General features: G+C 43.5%; 1 protein-coding gene across 5 annotated transcripts in view; it reads right to left on the reverse strand.

The window, feature by feature from the left end:
* Positions 1 to 1,169: 1,169 nt before the first annotated feature.
* The window catches only part of dot1l (DOT1-like histone H3K79 methyltransferase), a 28,081-nt gene continuing 17,042 nt past the window's right edge, over positions 1,170 to 12,208 (reverse strand). For 3 of the 5 annotated variants that reach the window (XM_016663625.1, XM_007577216.2, XM_007577215.2), the window contains exons 19-29: positions 11,981 to 12,106; positions 10,798 to 11,228; positions 10,624 to 10,720; positions 9,932 to 10,078; positions 9,711 to 9,753; positions 8,646 to 9,247; positions 8,303 to 8,508; positions 6,708 to 6,781; positions 5,939 to 6,613; positions 4,099 to 4,922; positions 1,170 to 2,952 (exon numbers count right to left, since the gene is read on the reverse strand). In XM_016663625.1, coding sequence (XP_016519111.1) covers positions 4,252 to 4,922; positions 5,939 to 6,613; positions 6,708 to 6,781; positions 8,303 to 8,508; positions 8,646 to 9,247; positions 9,711 to 9,753; positions 9,932 to 10,078; positions 10,624 to 10,720; positions 10,798 to 11,228; positions 11,981 to 12,106 — 3,072 coding nt within the window. In that variant the 3' untranslated portion in view covers positions 1,170 to 2,952; positions 4,099 to 4,251. The remainder of the gene's footprint in view (positions 2,953 to 4,098; positions 4,923 to 5,938; positions 6,614 to 6,707; positions 6,782 to 8,302; positions 8,509 to 8,645; positions 9,248 to 9,710; positions 9,754 to 9,931; positions 10,079 to 10,623; positions 10,721 to 10,797; positions 11,229 to 11,980; positions 12,107 to 12,208) is intronic. The other 2 variants (XM_016663626.1, XM_016663627.1) reach the window with 2 other exon arrangements.

A 12,208-nucleotide genomic window follows, 5' to 3' on the forward strand; every position in this document is an offset into this window, starting at 1 on the left:
TGCACAGGACAGGAGGTTTTGACTATAAAGCTTTCAATGTTCTTCCCTTAGATATGCACCGGTAAGAGTGGGGAGAAAGGAAACAAAAAAATTAAAACAGCACCCGCACGTAACTGAGCTTAAGTGTAATTCCTCTATAAGGTTTAAAAGGGAAGCATTGCTGCTCTCGATCATCAACACAAAGTACTTTACACCAGCATGTCTGCTCGCGGTCGCACAACACGGTCACTTGACAAAGTTCGGCCTCGTCACGAAGAGATCAAGAGACGAGTGTGGGAGAAGACGCCGACGTGGCGTTTTTATGCACCAGTAAAAAGATCTAGACAGTAAAAACTGAAGTGCCGTTGCATTGAAACAGAAGCACCATTTCTTCCTTTCTCTTTTATTTTGTTTTTCTTCTGCAGAATCTGGGTCCAAAACCAAAGAAAACAAAGAGTTAAAAACACCTGATTAAAGTGATAACAGTTCTAGTGCTGGATTCGAAGCGTGTCCAAGCTACAGCACCGCTGTGTGTGTGTGTTAACGCTCAAGTACGAACACACACACACACACAGTTTGAGTATCTAGTCCTGTTTTGTTTACATCACGAGGATTCAGGTGGTGCTACGCTGCCATGTTTAAGGTCCCGAGGTGGTAATGCTTTGCTCAGCTTGGCTTCAAGCCTCCTGTTTAACAGGCTGAAAATAAGGGTCAGAATGTGAGCACCAAACATCCCTCATTACTCTATATATACATATATATGTATATATTGCATTTATAGCTATATACATATATATATTTATTTACTTATATAGATGTAAATAGATACATACTTTATAAAACTTTGATGGAGACTTACAACAACAAAACGAAATATAAAAACAGTGCGTCTTATTCACTGAGAGATAGATAAGAAGCTCACTTCTGAGAGGAAAAAGCAGTCCGACTCTATATGAAAACCCTCTGTAGGAGAAACATCAACACCTATTTTACTCAGACTCTGAGGCAGCTACTGGAGAGCTTTATCATCATTAGGCGGCGTCTACTGCTGTACACTAGGCTAAAAACTTGAGACAACAGCATATTAAATATGAGAAAAGAAATGCCAAAGAAAATACGGCCTAACGAATGTCCCTGTGTAGAGCACCAAGTATTCAAATTGTTTTTTTTTTTTTGTTTTTTTTGTTGTTTTTTTTTCTGATTTCAATTTACAATAAATTAGATCAGGCACAGTCCAAACTTAGCACCATTGTTTTCAGACTGTGAGTCAAGTACACATCCACGCACGCACTATTGCATTCTACTTTGTCAACACAATTCAAAGTGAAGAACAAACACCAAGGCAAAAAGGAGAGACGGACAGCATAAATAATAATCTTCTGAATTATTCACAACTATACAGTTGGAGAATGAATCACATTCACAGTACAAACATTGTTTACAAACAAATAATTAAAAAAAAATAAAGACAATTAACAATCAAACAAATGTGTGAAGGGAGTCCAGTAGTTCCTTGTGGTCACTGTAAATTTGTGTTTTTTTTTTGTTTGTTTGTGTTTTTGCCAGTGTTTGAGGGTTTTGCATGTCTGCCTGTGTATGTGTGCGTGGTTGTTTTCACCAAGCGCAGCAAAGATAAATAGGGCAAAATTTAGCTTAAGTTCTGTTTTAAAAAAAAACAAACAAAAAAAACCTGGCTGCAGAAATGATTCCAAGTAGTAGTGTGACTTAATCAAACTGACTTAGAAACAGAAATCTTAATAAATAGAGAAGCTAGTTGAATTCTCTAATTCTGTACACCTGCTTTTAAGCTTTTTCACAAACTTCAACTAGACTCCGACAACGAGCCGCCGCTGCAGAGCAGCTGCCTTCTCAGAGAGCCGTGTGGTTTAGTGAATTTCATTTCCATTTCATCTTTTTAGATTGAAACATACTCGGCTGGTAATGTGAACCCCCAGGACTAAAAATCAAGAACATCGTTGCAACATCTACAGATGTTTTCCATACTTTTCATTCATTAGTTCAATTATTAAGAGGAGAAATGTCTGAACTGTGATAAGCATCACAAAATAAGCCTTGCTGATATGCTAAACGCTTGATATTAGATGAAAATACAGTCAATCACACCTCATTCCAATGTCTAATTTGACTCCAGCTGAATTTCAATTCATAATCAATGCATCAGGAACTCAAAATGATCTTCTCTTCTCATTTTTTTTTTTTTTTGGTTTTTAGAAAACATATCAGGGTGTCAAATTACCCACCCAAGACTGGAACATCTGCATCCTAATATCCAGTGTGAAGTTAAACCAAATGATCCTCATCTTTCTTCTTGAGAAAAAAAAATGCAACATGTACTCAACTTCATAGGGAAGAATGGATAAGAGAAGATGCATACAGCGAGGCAAAAGCTGCATGATATTTGAGCCCAGTTCAGACGACTGGCTCTGGGTTGTGTTTCAGTGTACAAACACACACAGACACACGCACACACACACACACACACACACACACACACACACACACACATGACGTGAAGCTTTGGAAGGAGTGTGGCACCTGATTCAGCTGACAGGATGTGTGCTTCATGCTGTGATTTTATTTGTCTAAAGGATTTCATTCCTTCCTTGTTATACCACATTCATATCTGAGCACCTTTAAGATGAAACTGATAATTATTTCTCTCTCTCCGACCGCTGACTTTCAGATTTTAAATCTTCGTTTAGCAAACAGAAACAAGACTCTCCACTGCAGATTCTTCTCCAGGTGACCACAGTGGTCCTTAGTGTGTGTGTGTGTTTGTGTGTGTGTGTGTGTGTGTGTGCGTTCGCGTGTCCCAGATTTTCCCCGTAAGAAGCCGGTCTTGGAGGCGGTTGGGTAGTGAAGACAGTTTGAAGCACCAGTAAATGAGGAGTGTGCCTTGGTCCACGCCTGGACAGTTGCATAGTTGTTGCTGAGGTAGTTTGCATCAATTACCTGAAAGAGTTGCACACAGAAAACCACCGTCGGTCACTCAGGCCATTTCACACAGCAACAACAAAGCAGCGTGCTGTGCTTTGGGAGAGTCTTTGCGCCCCTTGAGCCTTTCTCATATTTAGTCACGGTACAATTTAATGCAGCTTGCTGCAACTTTATGTGATAAAACAACAAAAAGTTGTGAATAACTGAAGTGGAAGGTTATCAAACATTTGAACAAATTAGCTGTTTTTTACTCAGGTACATGCAAATGATATCTAGTGCTTTCAAAAGTCACCAAACTAGTAAAAACTAAAGTATTTAAGCATAAATCCAACTGTTCTGCTAGAGAATGTTAGCAGAACAGTTAGCAGAACCGGAACATGAAGATCAACGACCGGAGCCGACGGGGCAAGGATGGGTTTAGGTTCAGCACTTCTCATGTACTGGGAAGCGGCACAAAAGGCAGGAGGTTTTAGTACAAGTGTCTGTATTCATGCTTGTTCCACAAACAAGCCTCTAGTCAATAGGCGGCAGCAGTGCTGAGAAGAAGTAGCCTGCAACACAGGCACACTAAATTTAAACAGTGTTGCAAATTTAGCAAAAAAGAAAGAAAGAAAAAAATGCTACAAAAGTTGTATATCTTTCTAAGCTTATAAGGTTGACAAGCAACCAAAGCTTAAAGCTTTAAACAAGTTTTGAATGTTACTGTGTTTAATCTAGAAATGCACATCCCAGTGAATAATTTGTACTTTTCCTCTAAAGAATCACACATTCTCAAGAGAAATGAGAGCAGGGATGGAGTCCAGACTAAGGCCAAGGCCGAATGCTAAGAACTTTGACAAATATTTCAGGACGTCGGCTGTCAGCATTGAGATACGTTTGTTACTCTGTGTGTCAAGTCCTTTGTGGGTAAAGTTGCAGCAAAACAACAAAAATGCATATCACGTTTTTCAGATCTTATGTGCAAAAGAGTTTGAGAACCATGCACTTAAGTTACGCACTACTTTTAGGTCTATCACACAAAATCCTGTTAAAATACATAGATTTGTTTTTGCTGCAGCACCCTGACAAAACATGGAATGGTCAAGGGGTGTTAATACCTTAACAACGCACACTTTGAAATGATAAAAAAAAAACGCCCAGGACATTTGTTAGTCTCCTTACCTTGTTCATTCTGAACAACAGCTGGTAGAAAAACAGGGAAAACAGGTATCCTGTCTCTGTCTCTCTCTCCCTATCTTTCTCTATCCACCCTCTGATCGCCCTCCGCCCTTCCCCTCTTCATCCCCTCCTCCCCACTGCCCCTTGGCCCAAACGCTATCTGGGTCGGGAGCCGGGGATCTGGGCGGCGGTGTGGGGCCCATGCATGCCCTGAGTCCTCCACATGCTCCCGCCACCGCCCGAGACGCTCGGCAGTGGGGGCAGGGGCAGCCGGGGGGAGTAGTGCACTGCGAATGGACGAGACGAGGACGAGGTGGACAGAGACGAAGAGGGGAGGGAGGGGGAAGCAGCGACAGTGGTGCAGACAGAAGTTGAAGCAGTGGAGGAGGTGGTGATGGAAAGAGAGAGAGATAAGTGTATTCGCTGGTGATGGAGGGACGGCTGGGGCAGACGCGAGGGGTGGAGGGGCTCTGACCTAGGAGACGGCGAGACGTCAGGGTGTGTGGAGGCTGAGGAGGAAGAGGACGAGGAGGAGGAAGGGACACTGTGAAGGGGTGGTGGAGGGGGCAGCGAGAGAGTGGGAGGGGAGGGGCTGTGCAGCACTGACTGCGTGCGGCTGTGCTGGGCCTGGGACAGCGAGAGTGGGGCAGATGAAGACACGGAGGTGAGGCGCGTGGGGGCAGGCGGCGCGGTGGTGTGCTGCTGGGTTTGGGGGGAGGCAGAGGAAGAGGAGGAGAGACTGAGCAGAGAGCTGAGGCCTCCAGAGGTGGACAGCGTCGCCCCAAACTGATGGGAGGACGCTGAGGGAACCACATGGTGAAAAATACCTGCAAATCACACAGCAGAAACGGGCGAGAGAGTGGAGAGCGGAAGAAGACAGAGCAGATGACAGCAGCGGAGAGAGCGAGGACAGGGGGACAAAGAGAGAAGCAAGGGCTGAGCCGGGTTGAGCACAAGCGCCAGGCAAGTCTGAGACAAGCAGGCAAAAAAATAAAAGCAAACAGAGTCAGTCCACTGCTAGCTGCAGAAAAACTGAGAGATTAGGGCTGGGGGCAAGAAATTTGAATTTTATCGCGATAATTTGTGGTACTATAGTGATGGCGATAAAAATAATACTACTTCACTTCTTTGTATGTCTGTGACTGCATGGAACAGCATCCGTAGCACCACAAACATTATTTCTGAAAAGCCTTCCCATTTGAAACGGGATTCTTCAGGACGCCGCTTACGTAAAGATTTACAGCAACTGCATTTTGTCACATCTTTCAGTTTACTGACATTTACTGATTCTCTCGTGGAACTAGCAGTGGAGAAAAATAACATTATCAATCATTTTGTTTTGTATTTAACATTATTTGAAATTCACCAAGTCAACAATAAATCAAAATTCTCATCACGATAAGAAGTTTTTCCGCAATAAATGATAAACGATACGATAAACGCCCAGCCCTGTAAGAGATTCAATTAATTTACGGAGAAACAGGATTTAGTAAACTGACTCTGACACAAAAACTCAAATATATACACCCCAGGAAAATGACATGGGATTAAACGTTCAACTTTTGTTTTTGTCAATTGTTTTTGTTTTCTATTCACTTTTGTTACAGAATTCCTTCATTTGTTCCTAACATTGTCCCAGGGCGTTTCTAATTGCATCATTCAAGCAGCCAGTCCATGTAGGAAGCAAAGCAGCACAGAAAGTCTGTCATTCAGACAAAAAAACAAAACAAAAACAAAAACAGAGCAACGCTGTGTTCCCACTCACCTTTCTTATAAAACTAAGACCTCACTCTGACTGTTCCTACATTTGATGATAACCTGCTAGATGATCAGTGATGCTCACCTCCTGCTGCTCCCCCTGCCAGCCCTGCGCTGGAGAAGCCGCCGAGGGCAGAGTGTCCGTTCACGAGCCGGGAGGTCCCGTTCACAGTGACACCCGTCTGGGCCCCGAACAAGGACTGCAGGACCGAGGCTCCTCCGAGTGGGAACTGGGAGCCCAGGTACTGCCCCATCGCTGGGCCGGTGGTTGAGGACACCGCCACAGGGCTGCCCCCAACCTTCCCGCTCAGAATGCCTCCTCCGCTGCTGGCGGCAGCGGCGGCGATGAAGAGGTTCTGACTGGCCATGCTGCTGGCGGTCTTCAGCTCCCAGTCGCGCGGGCCCTTCTGCTTCTGAAGGACCTGCCGCTGGTCCGAAGCGGTCCCTCCCTGGACGCCGTTGCTGGCTACCGCCCACGTTCCCGTCTCCTGACTGAGGAAAGGGTTGGGGGTCATGTAACTGGAGGAATCCCCGTCGCCCCCTTTCCTCCCATTCTGCTGCTTGTAGTCCGAATCGGAGTCTGTGCTTCGGCTCGAGCCCCCTGTGCTGAACGGGGAGCCCCCCTGCCTGAGGTCCGAGTTGGGTTGCTTGGGGTCTGATATGGGGGAAAACGTTGATTTCCACTTGCTGTTTGAACAAAAGGACGAAGAGGAGGCCTCACTGCCTGTGCTGTTGCCACTGCTGCTACCAGATTTCCTTCCTGGGTGGAAAGAAAAGACAGTCGATTTCCTAATAACTAATAAAAGGCTACATGAGCAAAACGTTTCCCAAAGCGCGCGGTTTTCTCTTCTTACCTCGCTCCCCGTCACCCAGTCTACCATGCCCATCTCTGCTCTCCAGTGATATAGTGGCTATTTTTCTTTCGATGCTAAAAGAGAAGGGACAAACAAAACAAGCATGAGCCATGTGGCACAACTCACACGATGAATTAAGAAGGTATACAACTCTGGTGAGAATTTAAACTTAACAATTTGAATGTCTTAGATTTAGTGACAGACTTTTGACAATTTAATTTTTGGAAAATCTGGACTTCCCCCCCACTCCTCCCCCAACCAATGCACTCCTTGGGTTTCTAAAGTTCAGAGTGTTGTCAGAATGAACAGGGCGGCCATCTTGTTTGACAAGCGTGTTTCACTTCTTAAGTTTATTTGGACTTAGAATTCAGGTGAACTCTGATGGAATATGAGAGCCTGGTTATTTTATTTTGTTCCGAGAATAAATTAATAATATTACAAGAGTAAAGTTGTAACATCAGGAGAATGAACTACATAAAAAAAAAAAAAATCCCAAAAAGATTCAAATCAGGAATGTTGAGCATCCTGTGATACCATGGTAACGGTTTTACAGATAAGGATATACTTTATCTTTTCATACATTAGCATCAAATTGTTATTAGTATCAAAACTTTAAAACAACTGAAACAGACAGTTGTTTACATAAATAAAAGCGGACGAACCGAGCTACTTTAGGTCAGATCTAGATAATTGTAGAAGTCTTTTCTTTTAACATTAAAATGACTTTTCATGTAGTTTTAAGATGTTTGTTTTTTCTGGAAATATCACTGATTTCACTGCTGAAGCAAAAGCACGCTGAAGTTTGTTTGAAAGATTTGACAATGAAAAGCAGTCTGGGCAGATGAAGAGAAAGCTGTTTGGATTTCAGTGAACACATCATGCTAGGAGGAAGGCTGCTTCTGCTCATCTCCCCTAAATCACCAGAAGTCTGCAGATGGGAACATAAAGAGTGTGGCTGTGTTGCAGCATACGGGACTGGCAGACTTCCTGTAAGTGAAGGAGGATGAATGAACCGACCAGGATATTCTCGATAAGAATATGAAGATGAAAAGTGTCCGGATTTCCGAACAACACAATAGTCCCAAAACAAAGCCAAGGAAACGCTACACTGATTTCAGAGAAAGACTCTGCTGGAGTGACCCAGCTGGTAACCTGACTTATGTAAAATTAGAAATATAAGAACTGAAGATCAGAGTGCATTGAAAGGATCCCACTTCCTTTAGGATTTAAATGCAGTTTTTGTGGAAAAAATGGGTCAAAAATCACATCCAAGCAATGAGTGTGACCAGTTTTCAATGTAGATGTCTTAAAGTGCTCAGGAACAAGAAAAACATATAAATGTTTTCACTTATTTTCCTTTTTTAAACTTTTAACCAGAACTGAATCATATTCAATAAAAAATAAATAAATAAATAAATAAATAAAATTCTAAAAACAATTATTTTCTCAGCAGAAGCAAACAAAAAAACAAAAAAAGACCTGGAGAAATAACGGGAAAAAGAAAAAATCTGCAACTAAACCCAGGACCAGGAAGTTATCTTGTAACAGATACAGTTCAGGCAACATTTGTGGTCGTTTCTGAAGCGCTACATTACCGGGAACTGGAGCTGTCGGGAGGATATCCTGAGTCCTCGTCGTCCGAGCTGGGAGTGGTCGAGTATCGACCGTTACCGTTGAGCTCCAGGGGGCGCTCTCTCTTCAAGACGGGGGGCTGGTCCAGGTCGGGACCGTGGGGGCTGCGGCTTGATTGTTCTGGAGAAGAAATGGCGGAGATTTCCAGAGGCTGGTTGATGTTGTTCACCTGTTCAGGTAAACAAGAAAAAGCTCTGTTAGCTCAGACAGACAATTTCATTTAACCGCCTATTAAAGTAAAGTTCAATCTGGCAACCACAGTATGAGGATTACAACTTCATGTTTCCAGGTGCGTTAGTGACTCGCCATGGAGTTGATGTTGAGTGGGGATCCTGATGAGTGGCTGTTGGAGCTGACCCCGGGGAAGGAGCGCCTCTTCGGGGATCCGCTGGCCGCCGCCCCGGTGGAGCTGCGTTTCCTCCTCCCGCGCCTCCGGCCCTCCTGAGAGCCGAAGCTGTGGGAGGATGACGTGTGTGTTGGCGTGTGTGCGTGCTGTGTGCTCGGAGACTGGTGGTGGTGGTTCCCATGGTTACTGTGGTATCCCTGCTTGGTCGAGCCAGCGTGATGATGAAGGCGTGATCCTCCAGTCACGCAGTTCCCGTTGCCTGACGAACAGGAAGACGGAGATGAAGACGGCGAGAAAATCTTCCTCGGCGGGTCGCCGTCTCGCAGCTCTGTGTCGGATTCCTCACCTTGGCGCTCTGCTCCGTCTTCAGGAAGAATCCTGGGGGGTCCGTCGGCATAGTGGAGCACCCCTCCGGTGCTCAGCGACGGGCTCTGGATGGGACCGCCTCGACCCATTGGTCCCGTCAAAGGACTGTTGCTGTGTGGAAGAGGTGATAAAGAAGCACCATTGTGGTCCTCAGGGTGGGGACCTCCATTCATTAGCCCTGAGCTACATGAATATCCTGCAGGGATGGAACAGTCTAAGGTCAGACCCAAACAAAGAACATATCTAAGACATTCTGAGTTTAAATAAGATATGCCACATCAGACTCAAGTTGATAAATACACATATAATTCAGTAAAAATCTGCTGAAGAACAGATTTGAGAGCTCAAAAACCTAAAAATCTAAGATTTTTCCAAGCTAAACTAACAGGTGGCACTGACAGCACTCTTCTTTGTATACGTTACAACAGAGTGAAGAAGATGTAACGTTACAAGTTTTTACATCAGCGAATTCTCTAAAAATTCCATCAGAGTAAGGACAAAAGATGTATAAAGATATTTTAAAACAAGTTTGTACAAGTTTTAGTAAGCTAAATGTCAGAAGGGCTATAAAGAAACATTTACAAAGCGTGTAGTTATCAGTAGTTTAGCAACAAAACTGATTTATGGGCAACTCTGATTGATTATCGAATCCTCCTTACCGTTGGTCTGACCTGACTGAGACACAGGGCTGGGAGTATTTCTCTGAAATGGTAAAAGGCAGAAACAAATATTTAAACTGACTATAAACAGTAGCAATTTAACATGGAACCTAACCAATAACACAAGTACTAACTATTTGAAAGTGAACAATTATTCACACTAAAAGTCGGGCAGAGATGTCTAGGTATTGTAATGTAGGAACTGTGAAGAGAAAACGTACAAGTCTCTCAGCCCGACTGGGCAGCACCACACTGGCCAGCGGAATGCTGACTGGAAGTTTACTGGGATGGACAGTACTCAGAGGGATGCTGATGGGAAGGCTAGTGATGCTGTCACCCTGAACTGACGGACTCCTCTCCTTACCGACCTGGAAAACAGCAAACAAGATCATTTTAGTTTTGTTTACTAAAGCCAAATGCATTTATTTAAAAAAAATATATATATTTTTTGTAGGCAGAATAATTTAAATTTCTCTTCACCACTCGAGTAAAAACTAGCTTTAAAAACTGGAGAAATATTACCATCAATATGTTTTCAACGTTGTTGCTCAACTGAAGTTAAAGCTTTATTTAGTCAGGAGATGGCAGCATTGGCAAGACAAATATTTCCTGCTCCAACAATCAGTTTACGTTGTGAATTCAGCTATTTGATTTAAGCGTTTGAGAAGAACGGAAGGATCTCAAAGTTGCAGGGTTGTGGCGGATAAAATGATCCTTACCATATCTGTTCTTAGTCTAGAAGACGTAGCATTGATTTAATAAATTACTAAATGTTGCCTACTGAAATGAATTATAGATATTCTGCTACATAATACATTCTGGTACATAATACAAAAAAGAGTGAAATAGTAAAACAACTGAAAAGCGACAAATAAAAATCAGTTTAAAAAAAACAGAGAAGCTAAATTTTTACCCTGTCAGAGATTTTCACATTACACTGAGAATCAGATGAATTGGGAGAAGGACAGTTTTGTTTGGCTCCATGAGGGGAGTTAACACCTCCGAGATCCCTAAAAGAACGGAGAGATAAATTCAGGAGGCGGACGACATCTTTCTTTCTCCGTGTAAGCTTTTAGGAGAAGCTCACCTGTACGTCATTAGGCCCGATCCTCTTAAGTGAGCAGAGGCAGTGGGGTCTTGGTTCAGGTGCCTCCGTAAGGCAATCTTGGCAGGTGAGAAGCGAGTGTAGTCAGGCTGGGAGGAGCTCTGCTGCCTCTGTCGCGCCTCGGAGGCGGCGGCCACCCCGTCGTGGTCCGGAGAGATGGGAAGGTAGCGAGAAAGCTCTGCTTTTGCGTTAGCCCGGTCGAAGCATGGCGAGCCCGTCCCGTTGACCGAAAGCTCCGGGCTGATGCCGTTCAGTGCTGGGGCCGACGACAGGCCGAGCCTAGAAGAGTCCATGTCGGTGGAGCCTCGTGACTCCAGACTCTTCCTGTAGGGGGAGCCATCACGAGGGCTGTAGGATTTGAGCTGCAGCAGCTCTTGTTGCCTTTGACTCTTTTCCAGCTCAACGATGCTAATCTGGAAACAAACAGCAGGGGGAACCATTAGGAAGGACAAAATGCATTCATCAACAGCCATACACTCAGGAATTACAGCTTAGGTAAAAAATAAAATAAAATAAGAAGAGTCATGCAGTGACTTTTGTTTTCACAGAAATGTGAAAATTAAAACAGAAGCTGAAGAATCTTCAACGTTACCCTGCAATCACCATTCTATTGAGTACAAATAGAGGATGAGTAAACATTGCTATTTAAAGTGTTTAAAGTACTTGCTCATCTGAAATTTATTGTAAATTTAAATGCTTCTAGGAAATTTATTAAGGGTTTAGCAACAAATGTACATTCATGTCAGGTTTTAATGTGTAGTCTATTTAATATCTTAGCAGTGCACAGAGCAGTGGTTGCTTTAGAACCCTATGTGCTTTTCCCAATCAAACACAAATGAATGCATAAATGAATAAATTATATTTTCTGTCCAAACAGGCAAATGAGGTTGAAATGTAAAAGATGAAAACAATAACACTGTTTACTGAGGTCTACAGCTTATGTAACATAAGTTACATAAGCTGTCATTATAAAAGCTGTCAGTCTAACCAAGTCTGACTTTCAACATCTTTGTTTATGTTGTGTTCAAACATAACACACAGCTTTAAAAAGTTATTTTTCTGGACTAAAAACGCAGAATGACAGGGGGGCTTGGGAAGGACGGTGAAGCAGGGAGTCATTCTATCGGCTGAAATCAAAGTCCAAATATTGAGGCGTGGCGTTTACCTGCAACTCCAAGCAGTGCTTCTGTTTCTCAGAAATCTGTCTGCGCAGCGCCTGCTTCTCCTTCAACAAACTCTCCAAACACAGAGATCCCCAATCTAGCTTCAGCTCCTCGCATCGAGACTTGAGCTGCAAGTAACAAGCACAGCAGAGTCTTCCTCTGGTATATTGGGAGCCAGCACCTGTAACTTAATGGAGGTTAAAGCAAGGCTAACAGGCTCTGGGGTCTCA

Source organism: Poecilia formosa, unplaced genomic scaffold, assembly GCF_000485575.1.
Source record: "Poecilia formosa unplaced genomic scaffold, Poecilia_formosa-5.1.2 Scaffold432, whole genome shotgun sequence".
In the NCBI taxonomy this organism is placed as follows: domain Eukaryota; kingdom Metazoa; phylum Chordata; class Actinopteri; order Cyprinodontiformes; family Poeciliidae; genus Poecilia; species Poecilia formosa.